The sequence below is a fragment of the Rhineura floridana genome, chromosome 11, assembly GCF_030035675.1.
Source record: "Rhineura floridana isolate rRhiFlo1 chromosome 11, rRhiFlo1.hap2, whole genome shotgun sequence".
NCBI lineage: Eukaryota > Metazoa > Chordata > Lepidosauria > Squamata > Rhineuridae > Rhineura > Rhineura floridana.
In genome coordinates, this window is record NC_084490.1 from 49,875,540 (window position 1) to 49,894,453 (window position 18,914).

The 18,914-nt window shown below is 44.2% G+C and overlaps 1 protein-coding gene across 3 annotated transcripts; it reads left to right on the forward strand.

Moving 5' to 3' along the window:
• The first annotated feature begins 2,535 nt into the window (after window positions 1–2,535).
• On the forward strand, window positions 2,536–18,291 carry GJD3 (gap junction protein delta 3). Of its 3 annotated transcripts, none has more exons than XM_061589096.1 (2): window positions 2,536–2,545; window positions 16,708–18,291. In XM_061589096.1, exon 2 carries the CDS (start codon window positions 16,713–16,715, stop codon window positions 17,622–17,624), a length of 912 nt encoding a protein of 303 aa, XP_061445080.1. In that variant the 5' UTR covers window positions 2,536–2,545; window positions 16,708–16,712; the 3' UTR covers window positions 17,625–18,291. The 3 variants fall into 3 exon arrangements, with proteins under 3 accessions (XP_061445080.1, XP_061445078.1, XP_061445079.1); XM_061589094.1 differs by lacking the exon at window positions 2,536–2,545 and adding an exon at window positions 11,702–11,843; XM_061589095.1 differs by lacking the exon at window positions 2,536–2,545 and adding an exon at window positions 11,702–11,820.
• The last annotated feature ends 623 nt before the right edge of the window (window positions 18,292–18,914 follow it).

Here is an 18,914-nt window from a genome sequence, read left to right on the forward strand (position 1 = left end):
GCTTCCTTTGACCTGAAACATTTCTAGGAAAATTTTTGAATCCCCTTTGATGTGAGGAGAGCCCTCAGATATACTAAGTACCAAAGAGTCTCAGGCCATCAAGTGTTTATCTTCTTTTGCATCAGAAATCTCTAGGAAAGCATTTTGCATGATAGCTTACTGCAGCTATTATTGACTCATACATTGTATCAGGGAAATAGGTGCCTGAGCATCTGTCTGGAAATCTGCCGCTTCAGCTTTCTAGGGTAACATTCCTTAGGAAATTTGCAGGGTAACAACATGATTGACAGTCTGTACTCTCACCAAACACTAAGTATATTCACTAATAGGCAAAAAACCCTTGTGGTTTAAGAATGTACCTATAGCCAACATATATTTCTATCAAACTTTAAAAAGCAGGGGAATTGGGCAGCTATAGTGAATGCACCAGGGGAGCAGGAGACCTGACCTCTCCTCTGAGATATTGTACTGCCTACAAAGTTGTAAATGCAAACACAATTTGGGTTGGTCTTTCACAGTCCAATCCACTTGTAGCTTGGAAGAGTTTGGTAACGTATGCCTCTGAGCATCCTGTGCAAGTCTGTTAAGAATGGATTAATAATTGCTTATTGAGTTCAGTGGGATTTACTCATGTGCAGTTATGGTTAGGATAGGTGAAACTGACCTGGGGGAGGGGAGATTGGGTGGATGGTCACTGGGCAGAGGGAAAGCCTCTTTCCAAAAAGAAAATGTTTTTAATAGTATTGTTTTTTGGGGTTTCCCTATCTTTTTATTCTACAGCAGACACGTGTAGTCTCCCACCCAAATTTATTAAACCAAAGCTGTCCCTGACCACATCTACACCAGACATTTATTCCACTTTAAACAGTCATGACTTTCCCAAAGAATCCTGCAATCACCAGAAGAGGGGCTGACTGTTAAACCGTGGTGGCCACTGGAGCTGTGTCAGAGGAATAGGAGTCTCCTTACAACTCTCAGCATCCTTCTCAAACGACACTTGCCAGGATTCTTTGGGGAAGCCATGACTGTTTAAAGTGGAATAAATGTCTGCTGTGGGTGTAGCCTCCTGATTAGCCAAGCCAAACAGCTGTTAGTCTGGCTTCTAGAACACTGATAATTGGTTCTTATTGAGCATGCCTGTGCCATCATAGACTCCAATGTTAAATTTCTTAAATTAATTAAAAATCAGCTATGCATTTTTTAAACATTTAAACTGCAGATGATGAAGGTCAGAGTATGGGGCAAGGTCAGTAATAGGATTATAGGTACTCTGTGAACATGGCTGATTTTTAAATAATTTCAACATATTACAAGACCACTGACAAAAAAGTCCCACAGGGGTCTGGATTTTTTTTTCTCTTGTTTTACACTTTGTACACTAGATTCTCTCTGAGTCTTTTGTGTATCACCATGAAAACTTAGAGGGTTGTTAAGCAAGCATTTCTGAATTCAGGACTATATGTTTTGTAAGGTTTTGTTTTGAAATAAGTTTATGGGAAGCAGAATGGCATTGGGGGTATTTTCAATCTAATGTGGCAGAATGTAAAAAATATGTTCTCACTCTCATGGCTGTATAATTCTTAGCCATGTATGGACGTAACTTTCAGCAGCAATGTTCTCCAGAAGGTTCACTATCCCAGCTTTTATTCCTGAGGTGACTTCCTAAAGATCCCTTTATAGGACAACTACTTCTCTACATTCCAATTTTCAGGATATCCAGGAGGGTAGGGAATACCTCTTACCTGCAGTGCTGTTCAGGAACATGACAGCCTGATAATCCTTTGTTGTTGGTAGTTTGTTGGCTTGTCCTGAAGCTTGCTTTAGTGACAGGGAAGGCTCTAGATGAGATCACTTAGCACATGCTTATCTACTTTTTTTGCTTCAAATTTTCGGAGAAAATGTCTTAGAGCTGGGGTTGCCAAGGTGGTGTCTATGAGCACAATGCCACTCAATAAAATCATACAACAGCAGAGTTGGAAGAGGCGTATAGGGGCATCGAGTCCAACCCCCTGCACAATACAGGAATCCAACTTAAAGCATACCCAACAGCTGGCTGTCCAGCTGCCTCATATCTTCCCCTGGTGCCCACGAAGCCCCTTAGATCCCCCCACGCTTACTGCTTCCAAGTGGTGAGTATGGTTACTTTTTTCTGCCTTGAATAGTACAGATATGAGAGAGGAAGTTGGAAGACTGACAGTTCCTCTTTCAGCGCTATGTACTTTTCAAGGTTCAGATTAATTCTACTAGACTTGACTTTTACCCAGACCTGGGGATGGGGTGGGGAGTGATCTGGTCAGTTCTCTCCCTTCCCCCAGAATGGGCAGCACCCGCGGCACTGACTCAGAAATGTAAATGTGCCCATGGACCTAAAAAGGTTGGTGGCCCCTGCTTTAGAGGGCGTTGAAAGTTCTCAGTCCTTGTCACAAACAGGCTTTAAGGAGGAAACCCCTCCTGGGGAGGAAGTTGCACTGTTCCTGTGTCCTATTGTCCAATAAAGGGGATTCCCAGTAGTTCAGGCTGTCCTGACTAAAACGGAGCATTACAGGTAAGAATGAAATCTCTTGCTTTTGCTGGTGACTCCAATTCTAGAGGTTGGAAAGGGTCTATGTTGAGGAATGAAGACTTGTATGATGCCTCCTCTGGTTCTATATCATAAGTTTTGAGAACCATTCTAGTTCTTGAAAATTGTATTGTCAGTTTATAAAATCCTCAGAGTGTGTGAACTGGAGCAAGTGAAATAAATTGGGAAGTGTGAGAGATAATACACCTTTGCAGGTATGGGAGTATCTTTGGCTGATCAGCTGTACTTCTTCCTTGCACATGGAAATTAAGAGAAAATTCCAACAAAATGGTTTGCCAGATGTTATGTTAGTCCCCTGCTGATAAGTAACACAAATAAAAAGGTATTGTTCAAAGTGCTGCAAATATCCAGCCATGAAAGCTGTGTTTTTACCGTCTGTAGCAGAGCTGTTCATGAGCCAAGAAATACTGGAAAAATATATATTTTTTAATGGAAACAATGCTATGCAGGTAGACCTGCTATACATGATAGTTCTTTAAAAGGTATGCCAGATATTGGAGACAATATGCAAAAAAATCACAGGATGCATCAAGGGAAAACTGGATATATTTAGAAATAATTTGACTTGTTTTTGTTCAATCAACTGTGATGGTCAATAAGACTAAAACAAACATCAGAAATTATCCTCCAGATTTCTCCTCTGCTCATTGAAACTAAAATGTATTTCAAGTGTGCATTTCCTTAATCTTATCTGCAGTTATTTTATTATTAACTATGGCATCTTCCTGGAGGTGGTAGAATTGAAAGAGAAAAAGGGATGCTTTGAATAAGGTCTGCAGTTGGGGGAGGAGAGCTGTGGAGAGGAAATAATGTGGGGTGCACAAATCCTGAATCTCACTTTCTACCTCAGACAGTCCTTTCTGACCTACATCACTGTAGATGAATGCCATCCTACAGTGCCAAACAATAGAACTACTCCTATCTACTTTAACCAGTTTTCATAATATCTGATAATTGGAGACATGCTTCACACGTGTGCTCTAAAAGTAAATCCTTTGAGGAGAACACAGGAAGCTGCCTAAAGTGAGTCAGACCATTGGTCCATCTAGTTCAGTACTGTCTACACTGACTGGCAGTGGCTGTCCAAGACTTCAGAAGGATCTCTCCTAGTCCTGGCTGAAGGTGCTAGCAACTGAAGCTGGGACCTTCTACATGCAAAATAGGTGCTTTGCCACTGAGCTACAGCTCTTTCATACACAGGGCAAGGGTGTGTGTTTATATGAAAGATGGTTGTCCATTTTTAGAGGAGCCTCTCCCCCCTCTCCTGTTTATGGATAAATCACAGTTGTAAGCATGCCTCCTGATTGAGAGGAAGGAAGCTCAGAGCAGTGACTCATGTAGATATACACCAGGAAACTCTTGAGGTTGCAAAGTTCTACCACACCTTTCTGCATTGGGTGTGATTGATCACACCTGATACTACCAGTTGGCAGAATTACTACCTGCATTCTGTGGAAGCTGATTGAAAGAAAGCAAAGCCAGGGTAATGAATTATACAGGGTTACAGGCAGTAATCTCCCTTTCATATGTGAATGTTAACGTACATTTTTCACAGAAAGCAGTTTGGGAATGACAGAGATGGAATGTGTCTCCATTGGGGAACAGGAAAACCATGTGGGGGAGGGAAAGCTTTCCACTTTTAATAGATTTCTCTCCAGCCTATGTAGCTCTTTCACCATTTTAAAGTGCATGGATTCAGAGTGTTGATACTGTCGGGCAAGGCCGGCTGGTGTGGCCCCTTCCCCTCCACCCAACACAGATCATCAAAATGACATTCCAGGGCCCTCTATCAGTTAGACCAAAGTGTTTATTGGAAAGCAGTCAAGTGTCGAAAGAGCTGTCAGATTTTCCACTGGGGTGGGGATGGAGACGGACAACTCTGCATAGACTCAACTGACACTTTACACTCCTGTCTGTTGCGCTATTTAAAGACTCACTACTAAAAAAACAAAAATCCATGAACCTGACTGCTACTTTGTTATGTTGTTATGTGCCTCCAAGTCGACTACGACTTATGGCGACCCTATGAATCAGTGACCTCCAAGAGCATCTGTCATGGACCACCCTGTTCAGATCTTGTAAGTTCAGGTCTATGGCTTCCTTTATGGAATCAATCCATCTCTTGTTTGGCCTTCCTCTTTTGCTACTCCCTTCTGTTTTTCCCAGCATTATTGTCTTTTTTAGTGAATCATGTCTTCTCATTATGTGTCCAAAGTATGATAACCTCAGTTTCATCATTTTAGCTTCTAGTGATAGTTCTGGTTTAATTTGTTCTAACACTCAATTATTTGTCTTTTTTGCAGTCCATGGTATCCACAAAGCTCTCCTCCAACACCACATTTCAAATGAGTTGATTTTTCTCTTAGCAGCTTTTTTCACTGTCCAACTTTCACATCCATACATAGAGATCGGAAATACCATGGTCACACAAGGCAAGATCTGTTACTGGACCAGTTTGTCGTCAAAATATTGGCAGCAAACTTTCACATTTACACAGAATTTTTCACGTGAAAGGCTGTTCAGAGTAAAAATGTTGCATCCTCTACTGGCTGCTTTGGCAGTAAATTTGAGTGTCCTTTACAATTGCTCTTGTGCAAATCATGAAATCCAACAAAGTGAGTTACACCATGATGAACAAGTTAGAAGATGGTAGTGGGGTATAGAGTTCAGTATTTTGTTTAAGGGTAGACAACTGAAAGTGAAATCCCTGCTCAGCCATAAAATGAGTTGCTCAGGTTTATTATTATTATTAATATGTTTAATTTCTCTCCTGCCCTTAATGATGCCTGGTATCACAGATTAACATAAAATGCAGGCCAGTTTTGGTTACCTTATTTTTAATCATTTCTGTGTAAAGTGTTTTATGGTCATTCATCATCCCAATGAAGCAGGCCACCAATATTTTCATTTTACAAAAGGGGTACTGGGGTGGTGGCTGACTTTGTGCAAATTCATGGCTGGGCAGGATCTAAAGCTCAGGTCTCCATACTTCAACCCCAACCCTTTATCCGGTTCTGGGCACTGGCCATGTAAGAAGCAAAGTCGGAGAATCAATGTACATTTCAGCCTGATTGTGTTGCCTGGTGTTTGGCTGAGCAACCATGCAGTGGAGTCACTTCCCTGTCATTTTGCAGTTCCGCCAGGGCTTCAATTATGTCTTTCAAGTTTATATTTTTTTTCTCTTGTAAGAAAATGTAGGGCTGTTACCTGTTCAAGGAATCTTACTTGATTGTTTTAATTTCCAAATCTGTATATATTTACATATTAATAAATCAATAGTTGTGAAATGGCAGAGGGGGTCATACTTGTTTCCAGAATGCTCATATATATCCACCCCAGCAAATATTTTTGAGTGGGGTGGGAGGGGGGCACACCTTGCCATGTGAGAAAAGTGAGGAATGTGTCTTTTAATAAGTACATATGTTAACAATAAAAAATAAAAAGCTTTGCCCACATAATTGGGGGCATCTTTTTAACCATTAAAGATTCTGAATTGTGTAAGCTAGCCCATATGGTTGATTAGATGTTTCCGTCTTAAAAGTAATTTAACAACAAGTTGCTAATTCTCTACAGTAAATTGGAGGGGGGGAAGGTATATCTGCCATGTTGGTCCTCCAAAATGACAGATCACCTCCACCTGCCTGTCCCTTGGATAGCACTCCATGGGTGCCCTTTCAAGCCTCCTTTTGTGCTGTAGGAACCCCCTTCCTAGATCTTCTGTCAGTATCAGGGAAATCCCAGGATGGATTTTGTGATTCAGAGGTCAAGCACTGGCCATGGAGCACATGCTTTGCGTGCCTAAAGTCCTGCTAGGCTTAATGTCCCTGTTCAGTTCCTGGCATCATTAGTCATGCAGGGCAGGAGTTTGGGGAAGAAGGCAGGATCCCAAACACAGCAGGACTAGCTTACTACACTTGGAAGCAATACACAAGCCCATTACAGATTAGATTATAAAACTATTCAGTCCAGAGACTAAAATTATCTACAGGGAAGTGCCGTAGCTCCGTGGCAAAGCATCTGTTTTGCATGCAGAAGGTCCCTCGTTCAATGCCTGACATCTCCCGGTAGGGTTGTAAAAGACTCCTGTCTGAAACCGTGACAGCTGCTGCCAGTCAGGGTAGACAGTGTTGGATCAACACTCCTGATTTGATGTAAGGCAGCTTCCTAAGTCCCCACCACCAGTGTGCTTATTATTATTATTATTATTATTATTATTATTTATTACATTTGTATACTGCCACATACCCAAAGCTCTCTTATATACCATAGCTGGGGAGGGAGGGTTTGGAGGCTAGGAGTTAGTATGCTCTTCAGTTTTAAGTTAGACATCCATATGAGATCTTCAGTATGGGAATGCTCCAAACTGTTGTTTTTATTTTAATAAAAATAATATGATGGCTCTTTATTGTATCATACATTTACTGAATATGTATATATGCCACACTTTGCCCAGACTCTGACCTTCATCCTCCGCAGTTTAAATGTTAAAAAAATGCATGGCTAATTCTTAATTAATTTAAGAAAATTAACATTGGAGTCAACAATAAGTGCAGGCATTCTCACTAAGAACCAAATGTTGGTGTTCTGAAAGCCAGACTAACAGCAGTTTAGCTTGACTAATCAAGAGACCCCTATTTTTCTAACAGCTCCAGTGGTGAGAATGGTTTAACAGTCAGCCCCTCCTCCCAGAGAATTCTGGAGATTGTAGCTCTGAGGGGAATAGAGTGCCTCCTAAAAACTCTCAGCATCCTTCACAAACCAAACTTCCCAGGATTCTTTGAGGGAAGCCATGACTGTTTAAAGTGGAATAAATGTCTAGTATGGATGTGGCCAGGGACAGCTTTGGTTTAAATTTCAGTGGGAGACTACCGGTGTCTGCTGTAAAATAAAAAGGTGGGGGAAATCTCCCAAAATAATGATACTGTTAACAATGTCTTTCTTTTGGAAAGAAAGGGGCTTTCCCTCTGCCCACCCACCCAATCTCCTCCCACCCTGCCCCTACTCCCTTCCCTCTCCTTCCCCATACCAATACCCTTCCTCCCCAACTCCCCTCCCTGCCCTTCCCTCACACAGTTTCACCTTTCTTAAGCATGATTGCACAGGAGTAAATCTCACTGAACTCAATAAGCATGCAAATGATCAACCCTGCCCTCCCCTCCTCCTCCCTCCTATCCCCTCCATTCCCCTCCTCCTCCCTCCTTCCCCCTCCATTCCCCTCCTCCTCCCTCCTTCCCATCCTCTCTCTCCACCCCTCCCCTCCTCCCCTCTCCATTCCAGCCCTCCCCCTTATCCTCTGCCCCCATGGTTAGTTTAACCTTCCCTAAGCATGACTGCACAGCAGTAGATTCCATTGAACTCAACAAGAATGCAAATAATCAAACCTGTCCTCCCCTTCCTCCTATCACCTCCCTCCCGTGCCCTCCCCCTCTCCCTTCCATTTCCCCTTTCTCCCTCCTTTCCCTTCCCACTCCCCTCCCCCCTCCCCCCTACTCTCCCCCCTCCGGTCCTCTCTCTCCCCCCCCTTATCCACCTTCCCGTGATCAGTTTCACCTTTCCTAAGTATGATTGCACAGGAGTAAATCTCATTGAACTCAATAAGCATGCAAACTTGCATAGGATCCAATTTCTTACCTCCCAGATTACAAAGCAGAGAAATTCACTAATGGGCAAAAAAAAAAAACCTTTGCAATTTAAGAACATACCTATAGCCAACAGATATTTCTATCAAACTTTAAAAAGCAGGGAAATGGACAGCTATAGTGAATGCACCAGGGGAGCAGGGGACCTGACCTCTCTGAGCTATTGTACTGCCCTACACATTTGTAAAATGCAAACACAATTCAGTTGGTCTTCCACAGTCCAATCCACTTGCTGTGCAGCTTGGAAGAATTTGGTAACATGTGCCTCTGAGTATTGGCAACATATGCAATCAGGACTCAATCTCCAAAGATGGAGAATCTTTGTTTGTTGGTGATCTTCTTACTTTGCTTCTTTCTTGTGTTACTACTATTTCTACAGAGAATGTAACCTAGAAAATTATATTTCACTCATTATTCATTCTAGAAATCTGTCAAATGTATTTTTATTTTTTTCAAAGCATTTTTATTGGTCACTGTCCTATGATGGTGAAGAAAGCCTTTTGTGTTTCAAACTGGAGGTTATATTCTATTTCTATTTAGGGTGCATTAACAGTTGAATCTGAAACTGTAGCTGATTACAATATGTTGCTACTTAAGCAATTAATCTAACTGTTGGAAAAAACAAACTTGGCCTGCCCAGGATGCATGAGTTCAGCCTGCTATGTTTAAACCACTCCACTTAAGGAAGAGTAGGCATGGTCAATTAAAAACATACAGTACACCTTGAAATTTTCTTAAATATATTTCACCTCCCACTGTTTTATCTTGGGCAAACTGAGAGACTATTGGAGACTATTCTGCAGAATAGTCAGTGCCATTATTCCACAATTGTTTTTGGAGTTTTTTAGTGTAAAATTATGCAAAGTGTTGCTACATTTCACATATTCACAGTAACAAAAGCAAAAGAAAATAATTTATTATAGGAAACTTCACTAAAATTGCAAGGTAAATCAAGCATATTTAAAGTGATTATCTGAACTACAGAATATCAACTGCTGTAATATTGTTGCTTTCTCCCTGCTAAAACAAGATCATCACAGCACGTGTCTTGTTTTTGTTATTTGGGCTGATTGCAGGTGTTGCCACCACTCACCATATGCTCAAAGGCACGTTACCAAATTCTTCCAGGCTACATAGTAAGTTGATTGAACTGTGAAAGACCAACACAAATTGTTCACATTTTTACAAATTTGTAGGGCAGTACAATGTCTCAGAGAGGAGGTCAGGTCTCCTGCTCCCCTGGTGCATTCGCTATAGCTGCCCAATTTCCCTGCTTTTAAAAGTTTGATAGAAATATCTGTGAGCTATAGGTACATTCTTAACCCACAAGGGTTTTTTGCCTATTAGTTTTTTTTAGCTTTCTATGTTCTACCAGGAGCTTCTAGATGAAAGAGACTCTGTTAGAACTGGTAAAGACCTTCTCTTAAGACTGGTCCAGCTGCAGCACCAGTTTCCAAGGTCTCAAGTAAGGATGCTTTGTTTGTTTTGATGATGTGATGTGGGAAAGTTGCCACCTTCATAAGAAGAGCCCCACTCAAGCAGGCTAGTGGTTCATCTAGTCCAGCGGCCTGTTCCTACAGTGGCCAACCAGTTGCTTGTGGGAAACCCACAAGAAGGACCTGAGCACAAGAGCGTTCTCACTTCCTGCGGTTTCTAGCAACTGGTATTCAGAAGCATACGGCTTCTGACAGTAGCTGTATAGCCATCAAGGTTGTAGCTTTGAGAAGTGGGAAGGCCCCAATGTCCTCCTGAGACACAGCTTCTGCCCACCATTTCTAAATAGTAAGAGGGGAGGAGTTTCAAACTGTGAGATAAGAAGGATGGGGACGGAGGAGAGGAGCTCTGCAGTTTTTCTTAGCTCTGGTCTGGAATTTTTAGCTATTCAGTTTAATGGCAAATGTTCCATTCCTGGGCAAGGTCCTTTCAGTTGGGTTTCAGGCCCAGTTTTGGCATGGAAACAGCCTTGGTCGCCCTGTATGATGACCTCTGTCGGGAGAGAGACAGGGGAAGTGTGACTCTGTTGATTCTCCTTGATCTCTCAACGGCTTTCAGTACCATCAACCATGGTATCCTTCTGGGAAGACTGGGTGAGTTGGGAGTGGGAGGGACTGCATAGCAGTGGTTCCGCTACTACTTGGCGGGTCGGCTCCAGAAGGTGGTGCTTGGGGAGCATTGCTCAGCACCCTGGACTCTCCAGTATGGGGTTCCGCAGGGGTCAGTTCTGTCCCCCATGCTGTTCAACATCTACATGAAACTGTTGGGTGCAGTCATCCGGAGCTTTGGAGTGCGTTGCCATCAGTATGCTGATGACACGCAGCTCTATTTCTCCTTTTCATCTTCTTCAGGTGAGGCTGACAATGTGCTGAACCAGTGCCTGGCTGCGACAATGGACTGGGTGAGTGCTAATAAACTGTGGCTCAATCCAGACGAGACTGAGATGCTGCTAGTGGGTGGTTCTTCTAACTGGATGGTGGATGTCCAACCTGTCCTGGATGGGGTTGCACTCCCCCTGAAGGAGCCAGTTTGTAGCTTAGGAGTTCTCCTAGAACCATCTCTGTCACTTGAGGCTCAGGTAGCCTCGGTGGCACAGTGTGCCTCTACCAACTTCGGTTGGTGGCCCAGCTATGCCCCTATCTGGACAGGGATAACTGCAATGCACTCTGCGTGGGGCTGCCTTTGACAACGGTTCGGAAACTGCAGCTTGTGCAAAATGCAGTGGCCAGATTGGTAACAGGGGCCAGACGGTTCGAACATATAAAACTGATTCTGGCCCGCTTGCATTGGCTGCCTGTATGTTTCCGAGCTCAATTCAAAGTGTTGGTTTTAACCTGTAAAGCCTTACACGGCTTGGGACCACAATACCTGATGGAACACCTCTCCCGAAGCGCACCTACCCGTACACTATGCTCAACATCCAAGGCCCTCCTCCGGGTGCCTACTCTGAGGGAAGCTCGGAGGGTTGCAACAAGGGAGAGGGCCTTCTCAGTGGTGGCCCCCAAATTATGGAATGATTTAGCTGATGAGGTGCGCCTGGCGCCATCACTGTTATTCAGGCATTTTAGCATGTGTTTTTAAATTGGTTTTTGTTAAGTGTTTTTAAATTTGTATATTTGCTTTTAATGTTTTTAATTGTTGTAAACCGCCCAGAGAGCTTTGGCTATGGGGCGGTATATAAATGTAAATAATAATAATAATTAATAATAATAATGATGATAATAATAATGGCAGACCACTATCATTTTCTTCTGTTTTCTTTTTTGTTATTTGTGAGTTAGAAACGTCTGCATTTTGGGGAACTTGGGTGTGTGTGTAAATGAATGGAGGCCTCACCCTTGTCTGTTGTCCCTCCAGCCCGAGGCCGTGTCTGCTCCTGCCTCTCTTCCGCGAGCTAGTGGGATTGGAGAGGGTATCCTGGCACAGAAGCAGGCAGGGACAGTCCTATCGCTTTAAAAGTCTCCAGGCAGAGCTGCAGGGGAAAGCCCTGCCTCTCCCTCTCTCCAGTATGCCACTCTCCTAGCTGAAACCAGCGAGGCAGTCAGGGGAGAATGCCGGAGGGGACGTCAACAGAGCTGGGGACGCTGCTGTAGAAGAGCCGGAGAGGTGGGCACCGGCGCGGGCAGTAGGTAATGGGCACCCAATGTCTCTGGGTGCTACCGAAGAGGGGGACCAAATAGGAGGCAGACGGCCGGTGGGAGGGGCAGGAGAGGGAGCCTCAACTTTTTGAAGATGTATCTAAAAGTTCGTGATGACTGGCTTGCATGTTAAGTTATGCCTGTTCTTGGACGGGGGGGGGGGTTGGAGCGTCTGCAAGGAGAGAGCGACCCTGGCGGGGGAAATGTCGACCTCCGCTTAAGCAGCAGTCCTGCACGTGTAAGAGGAGTGCACTGTTAATAGCTGTGTGGCCCCTTCTGCATCTTATTTTCCTACAGGGAAGAGAGAGGGAGAGACTCCTGGTCTACCGAGCCTCCTGACACAGTGCATGTCAGGCGATTGTTTATTAGTACATTGCCCTGTACTGGAGACTGTCATTGTGGAGGTAGACAAAGGGGGTTCCTGGAGAGAAGGGAAGGACGATGAAAAAATCCAGAGGAAGGGACCGTCTGATTCCAGGGCTGGAGAGAAATTGGAGCCTTGCGATGTTACCATTGAGAGCCAGTGTGGCGCAGTGGAACCGTTAGAGTGTTGGACTACGACCTGGGAGACCAGGGTTTGAATCCCGGCACAGCCATGAAGCTCACTGGGTGACCTTGGGCCAGCAGCCTCAGAGGAAGGCAATGGTAAACCACCTCTGAATACCGCTTACCATGAAAACCCTATTCGTCAGGATCAACTTGAAGGCAGTCCATTTCCATTTTTTATGTTAGCATCACCCCTAGGAGGGGGGGGGGAGGGGGGCCACCTAAATAAGAAAAGAACTATACATAACAATATATGCAAAAATGCGCTATGCAAATTAGTAAGAATAAATGCATATAAGAATCACTATTGGAAGGAGCACCTTCATAGAAGTCCTCTTTGTTTAAAAAAATCTAATTAGCACTCTCTCTCTATATATATATATGTATGTTCCAGAATTTCTAATAACAATGTTTTCGCCCAAGAAAACAAGACTGTATGTGACTATATATAAATGTGTAATGCATGCTGTGATCTGATGGACGTTAGATATAACATGATATTTTCATTAGAGCTACTATCAGCTGTGGACTACAGTGTTAAGCCTGCAGTCCTGTACACACTCAGCCGAGAGCAAGTCCTGTTGTACTAAGCAGGCCTTGCTTCTGGCTAAACATGTACAGTTAGCTGACTAAAAATTTTGCTGTACAGTGTAATCTTATACTTGTCTGCTTAATAAAATAATGGTGTAAATTCAGTGACACTTACTTACCTGGAAGTAAGTGTGTGACTGCAGGCTTAATGAATCAGTAGTTACATATTGGCACTTTTTGACAGAGCTTGGAAAGGTTACTTTTTTTGAACTACAGCTCCCATCAGTCCGAGCCAGCATGGCCACTGGATTGGGCTGATGGGAGTTGTAGTTCAAAAAAGTATCTTTGCCAAGCTCTGCTTTTTGGTACCCACATAGGGGCCTACTCCTTAGCATGTGATAATGTGTAATTTAATGAACAAAATCCACTCTTCATTAGATGGAATGGCTTACCTTTAATATATTATGCTTTCATCTGTTTAAAAATTCTGGATATGGAATATTCTCTATTAGACTAACACAGCAGAGCAACAGAACTTTTAACATTTTTTAAATTCAGCAACAGTAGTGTGAGATACTGAAGATCCAGGTTTAAAATACATACGTACACTGATTTTGGCTTACTGCCATCTCCTTTTGTTGTCACTCTTTTTGCGTGGTAGAAAGAAAAACTGTAGCCAGTTCTTCCTTTCTTCCCACCTTCCTTCCAAGGAGGTCAAAGTGGCATAAGTGGTTCTCCCCTTCCCTATTTAACTATTTAGTGCTGAACCGTTGCCTGGACGCGACAATGGACTGGATGAGAACTAACAAACTGAGACTCAATCCTGATAAGACTGAGATGCTGTTGGTGGATGGTTTTTCCAATCAGATGGTGGATACATATCCTGTCCTGGATGGGGTTACACTCCCCCTAAAGGAACAGGTTCGTAGTCTGGGAGTTGTTCTAGACTCTTCCCTGTCACTTGAGGCTCATGTAGCCTCGGTGGCACGGAATGCGTTCTACCAACTTCGATTGGTAGCCCAGCTACGTCCCTACCTGAGTAAGGAGGATCTTACATCAGTAGTACATGCTCTGGTAACCTCACGTTTGGATTACTGTAATGCGCTCTACGTAGGGCTACCTCTGAAGACGGTTTGGAAGCTACAGCTGGTGCAAAATGTGGCGGCCAGACTGCTAACAAGAACGAAGCGGTCTGACCATATAACACCTGTTTTGGCCCGCTTGCACTGGCTTCCAATACGCTTCCGAGCCAAATTCAAAGTGTTGGTATTAACCTATAAAGCCTTATACGGCGCAGGACCTCGATATCTGTCGGAACACCTCTCCCGCTATGAACCGGCTCGTACACTACGGTCTGCTACGAAGGCCCTCCTCCGGGTCCCGACTCATAGGGAGGCCCGGAGGGCAGTGACAAGATCAAGGGCCTTCTCAGTGGTGGCCCCCAAACTATGGAATAGTCTCCCCGAGGAGGTTCGCCTGGCGCCGACACTATCAACCTTTCGGCGCCAGGTTAAAACCTTTCTCTACTCTGAGGCATTTTAATTTTTTGTTAATGATTGTAATGTTTGTAATTTGATTTTAGCCTTTGCTGTTTTTAGATTGTGAAATTTGATTTTAGACTGATGTTTTTGTATTATATTGTATTTTATTGTATCTATGTTCACCGCCCAGAGAGCTATTGCTAGTCGGGCGGTATATAAGTTTTAAAAATAATAAATAAATAAATAAATAAATAACCCTCCCAACAACCCTGTTGGGTTGGCCAGATTGAGAGACAGTGACTGGCCCAAGATTACTCAGTGAGCTTCATGGCTGAGCAGGGATTTGAATTTAGGTCCTGGAGCCATTGTTATAAAAAGTTGGGGTGGGGAGTGTTGGGGGAAGAATGACATATAAAAATGGAATTGGGAAGAGGGACCATCTGTGCAGCCTGCATGCCAACTTGCACTCCAGTGACTAGGTATTGGTGTCGGTATTGGATTTTAATCTGCACCTAAGTTTTTTAATTGGCTCATATGGATTTTAATTCAGTAAATGTAAAGGCTTAATATTGTAAAGTGTGAGGGGGTGTTTGTGTGTTTCCATTGTTCAGTTAAACCCAAGAATACCTTTTTAGGGGGAAGAAGAAAGCGAGAAAAGGAAGGTGGTGTTGGATATCTACAACACATTTTTTTATTTCTATGAGGGAGGAGGAGGAGGACACTTTGCAAGAAGGTATTCACCTTCCCTCTCCTTTCCTTTCAAAACAGAGTGTCATTTGGCAATTTAACAGATGTAGTTTTCTTGATTATTGCATCTCTATGCTGGAAAAAAGCTGGATCTGTTGAGTTTCTGCCTGTCATACAGCAATTAAAAGCCCAGCTGTGGGACCAGAAAGTGGCAACCTTCTCTTTTCTCCAACACACACACACACTTTCCCTATCCCTGTAACGATGGTATTTCACCTGTTTCCAAGATACCCTATTTATAAAATAAATGTTGTACTATACTTCGTCCTGTACCAGCAGTTCCCAAACTGTAAGTGAGGATCATTGTTGTGCCATTAGAGAACCATGAGAGGCTGTCTGCTGCATCTCTGCATGATGACCTTCTCTGGTTTTTTCTCCTTTCAGTCAGCCTCTGTTGTATGTGTGTGGTGGTGGTGGGTGATTTCCCCTTTGCACTGCATCTTATCATGTGATTGGAACATCCAGTTACTCCTGATGCAGAAGGACTGCAGAAGCACTTGCTCTCAAGAGGCTGTTTGTTTTATCTCTGCATGAGTTACTGTTCTGGGCTTGCCTCATTCCAATCAGGTGGCACACTCATGCAGAAACACAAACAGGTGCAAGAATGCAGCATACATCTGAGTTTAATTCTGAAGAGAAGTGTCCTCAGTTAGTAGACATTTGACAAAACAGTGCAACATATCATGTGCATTCATTTTCTTTAAAGACTGTGTGTTTCTGTTCAGTCCTTAGTGGAAAGGGCCTTCCTTGTCTGGTATCCCAGTATGTCCCTAGCATTCACCCACTCCAGCTGGCCTGGACCAGTCTTGTTTGAGCTGTCTGATTTTATCTCCCTCCTCTCCAGATAACTTGGCAACAGACATAAAGCATTCACCAGCACCCCCCAACCTCTCTCAGTGTTGTCAAGGTCATACCCCTTTCACATCCCATCCAGAATTAAAATAGTCTTGCTTTGAGAAATGGGGGTGGGGAGACCTTTCCAGTACAGACACTCAGTGCTTGCTGGTTGAGACACAGAGCACCATAGGGATAAAAGCCATAGGAACATAGGAATCTGCCTTGTGAGTCAGGCCATTGGTCCTTCTAGCTCAGTATTGTCTACATCTGATACCTTGGAGATTGTTGGACTCCAGCTCCCATGAGTCCCAGGAAGCATGGCCAATGGTCAGGGTTGATGGGAGTTGTAGTTCAGTGACACCCAGAGGACCACAGGTTCCCCAGCCCTGGCCTACAATGACTGGCAGCAGCTCTGCAGGATTTCAGGCACTGGTCTGGATATGCCAGGGATTGAACCTGGGGCCTTCTGTATGCAAAGCAGATGCTCTGCCAGTAAGCTATGGCCCTTCCCCTACCCTGTTACAGCAGGCACTCACAAGCCTTCCATATCTTCCACTGCTTAATGGCTGACCTTTGAAAGATAAATCTTTTGTTACCTCCCCAACCCCATGCAATCACTGCATGTGCCAAACCTTAGCACCGTTGCCAACTCTGGAAGAGAAATCCGGCGACGTTGACCTCCCTCCTTACTTTCCTTTCTCCTATCCCCGCAGCAGCCATGGGCGAATGGGGATTCTTGAGCTCCCTTCTGGATGCAGTGCAGGAACATTCGCCCATGGTGGGACGCTTCTGGCTGGTGGTGATGCTGATCTTCCGCATCCTGATCCTGGCCACGGTGGGCAGTGATGTCTTTGATGATGAGCAGGAAGAGTTTGAGTGCAACACGCGGCAGGTTGGGTGCAAGCAGATTTGCTATGACTTGGCCTTTCCCATTTCCCACTACCGCTTCTGGGTCTTCCACATTGTGGTACTTTCTGCCCCAGCGGTCCTCTTCGTCATCTACTCCATGCACCAGACCACAAAGATCAACCAGAAGGAAAGGGAAGCAGGAGAGGAGGAAGCCAGCCGGGCAGAGAAAAAGGCTCCTGGACAATTTGGACTCCAGCCCAGCCAACGCAGCCAAAACATCAAGACCTTTTACATCGTCAATGTTGTAGTGAGGATCTTGGCTGAGATGGGCTTTCTGGTCGGACAGTGGATGTTGTACGGCTTCCAGGTGGGATATCAGTACATTTGCAAGCATCACTTGTGCCCTCACGACATTGATTGCTTTGTTTCTCGGCCAACTGAGAAAACCATCTTCATCCAGTTCTACTTCATGGTGGGTCTGGTTTCAGCTTTGCTGAGCTTGGTGGAGCTGGCTCACCTTTTATTCAAGAACCGGTGCGGGAGATGTTGCATCATCGGCCCTCCCACCACTGCATCTTACGAACAGCAGGACAACTGGTCCAATCAGAAGCAAGAGAAATCACAGCACTTTCTGGCCCCAAAAGAGGGGGGAGCCAATGGGACACCTTCTCATGGTGGAATTCCCAACCATTATGAGCCCAAGGCCCACTTCCATCACAAAAGCTCCACCAAGAGCAGCCGATCTTCTCGCTCTTCTGCCAGAGCTGACTTGACAGTGTGATGTCAGGATGCTTTCACTCCACTGCCTGCCTGGCTGTTCCCTGGATGAGCTGGATTCCTCCAGGGCTGGAATAATCATGGGCATGAACGTTGCCTGTTTTCAGCCTGGCAGAAACTAATAACACAGATTTGATATGTGATAGTCCATTCTCGCTTGTAATGGGACCTGCTCCCATTCTCAAGGATTCATGCTTTGCTTTTATGTATGTTTTAAGGTGGTGGTAGGGAGAGTGACATACCTTATTAACAGTGCTCTTCAAAGGATGCATAGACTTGAAACCTCTGATAAGCTGTAAGCTGTAAGCATCAAATGGAGTGAAAGTGGGGAGATTAATGCACACTACTCTGTAGATGAGCAGTTCCCACATGAATTATCAAAAGCTTTGGCATTCACCTGGCTACACAGAAACATAATGCCAGATGAAAATGGGGATGCTGTTGTTGAACACTTTTCTTGTGCTAGTAGTACCGATGAGATTTGCAGAGAGCAAAGAAAGATTGCAATAAAAGGAAAGCCTTTTACTTCTTAAGGTGATGCACTCTTTTGCTGCCAGACATTCTGAAAGTGAAAAAATCAGTTCCAGTTAGTTAAAAAGTATTAGACAAATTCCAGGTAAATCAATTTGGGTGGGATGCAGCTTTTGAGGCCAGAAGGGTCTGTAAATCTGTTAGTGGGAATATTGAATCAGTTCAGAAGAATGTCCCCAAGGCTTCTTTTGAAGCAGCCACCCCTGTTTACTTTCTAAGAGAGAGCTGGCTGAGTTATGGTGACTCACACAGTGTATGGCCCCTATGCCTTCCAGGGAAGAGAAGACTCTCAGGTAGTGCAGGGTGTCTGTGCATCTTTCAGTGTGACAAAGCAAAGGGTGAAATGGTTATACGACTGCACAGCAAAGCATACCTGCCTAGGTTGTGTTTCCAGCTCCTAGAAACTTTTCATTATTATTGTCTTTATCACTCACTATGCAACTTTTCCATCGCATTTGGTCATACAGACTGAGAAAGCCCAATGTAACCTGTCTCTTACTTTTCCAAAATCAAATTTATAACCAGACTTTACATGGTTACTCCATGTCAGAAATGGAAGGAGTTTGCTGCCCTTCCTTCAGAAGGTCCTGACCCAAGCTGTACAGAAGCAGACATGAGAGACAGAAACCCTAAAAGACAAGGTGCCTTGTAAGCGTAATCTAGAACAGGGAACCTCGGGGCCAAATGTGGCCCTCCAAGCCTCTCTTTTGGGACTCTCCCCAGGCCAACCTCCTGCCCAGCCACACCCTCTACTGACCCTGCT